Source organism: Mesitornis unicolor, unplaced genomic scaffold, assembly GCF_000695765.1.
Source record: "Mesitornis unicolor isolate BGI_N332 unplaced genomic scaffold, ASM69576v1 scaffold30046, whole genome shotgun sequence".
Taxonomy (NCBI): Eukaryota; Metazoa; Chordata; class Aves; order Mesitornithiformes; family Mesitornithidae; genus Mesitornis; species Mesitornis unicolor.
The window spans coordinates 8,318-9,396 of record NW_010190782.1 but is presented as its reverse complement, the minus strand read 5'-3'; the positions used below and the strand labels follow the sequence as shown (position 1 = coordinate 9,396).

The 1,079-nt window shown below is 60.9% G+C and overlaps 1 protein-coding gene across 1 annotated transcript in view; it reads left to right on the top strand.

The window, feature by feature from the left end:
• Positions 1-692, top strand: part of ZNF821 (zinc finger protein 821) — a 10,518-nt gene extending 9,826 nt beyond the window's left edge. Inside the window, 2 exon segments of the mRNA XM_010186527.1 lie at positions 8-303; positions 305-692. Coding sequence (XP_010184829.1) covers positions 8-303; positions 305-653 — 645 coding nt within the window. The 3' untranslated portion in view covers positions 654-692.
• Positions 693-1,079: the final 387 nt, after the last annotated feature.

Sequence of the window (1,079 nt, the reverse complement as noted above, 5' to 3'; positions counted from 1 at the left end):
GGGTAAGAAGCGGCCAGAGGTGCTCAGCGCCGATCGCCTGCCAGCACCACGGAGCGAGGGCTCCTCCAGCGTCGAGGGGAAGGACATTTCAGGGTTTCACAGCCCTGTGTACCCCGCAGGCATCCTCCTGGTGTGCAACAACTGCGCTGCGTACCGCAAGCTGCTGGAGGCGCAGACGCCCGGCATGCGAAAGTGGGCCCTTCGTCGGCAGAATGAGCCCTTGGAGGTGCGGCTGCAGCGTCTGGAGCGGGAGCGCACGGCCCAGAAGGGGCGGCGGGGCAACGAAACGCCCGAAGAGCGGGGTGATGCGGGACCGAGAGGCGAAGCGCCTGCAGCGCATGCAAGAGACAGATGAGCAGCGGGCACGGCGGCTGCAGAGAGACCGGGAAGCCATGCGACTGAAGCGCGCAAATGAGACCCCAGAGAAACGACAGGCCCGGCTCATCCGGGAGCGTGAGGCCAAGAGGCTCAAGCGGCGCCTGGAGAAAATGGACATGATGCTCCGGGCACAGTTTGGCCAGGACCCGTCTGCCATGGCCGCTTTGGCAGCTGAAATGAACTTTTTCCAGCTGCCAGTGAGCAATGTGGAGCTGGAGAGCCAGCTGCTGGGCAAAATGACCTTTGAGGAGCAGAGCAACAGCACGCTGCACTGAGCTACAGCCGGGGCTGTGCCAGCTCTGCTGCCCCTGCCACAGGCACTGCCGGGCTGCCGCGGGCCTGGGCTGCTGTCCTGGACGGATGGGTCTGGTGTCTCCTGAGCACAGCGGGAGAACAGAGCTGAGACGTCTGCCAAAGCAGCCCCGGTGGGAGCAGATCCTGAGGATGCAGTCTGCTCTGGGGCCAAGTGACAGCCTGTGAACAGAGGGAAATAAATTAATGTTCACCTTTATTTAGTCCCCTTCTTTACCTTTTGTGCTTCGTCCTGTTCTTGGTCCCTTTCTCCATAGATAGGTCTGGGCTGCTGCAGTCCTGCTGTAGGAGAAAGTCATCTGCCCTGAAAGGGGATCTTATTTACTGCAGCATGGATTGTGGAGCTGAGGACTCGATAGTCCACTACTCCTCTAGGAGTAAATCCCTCG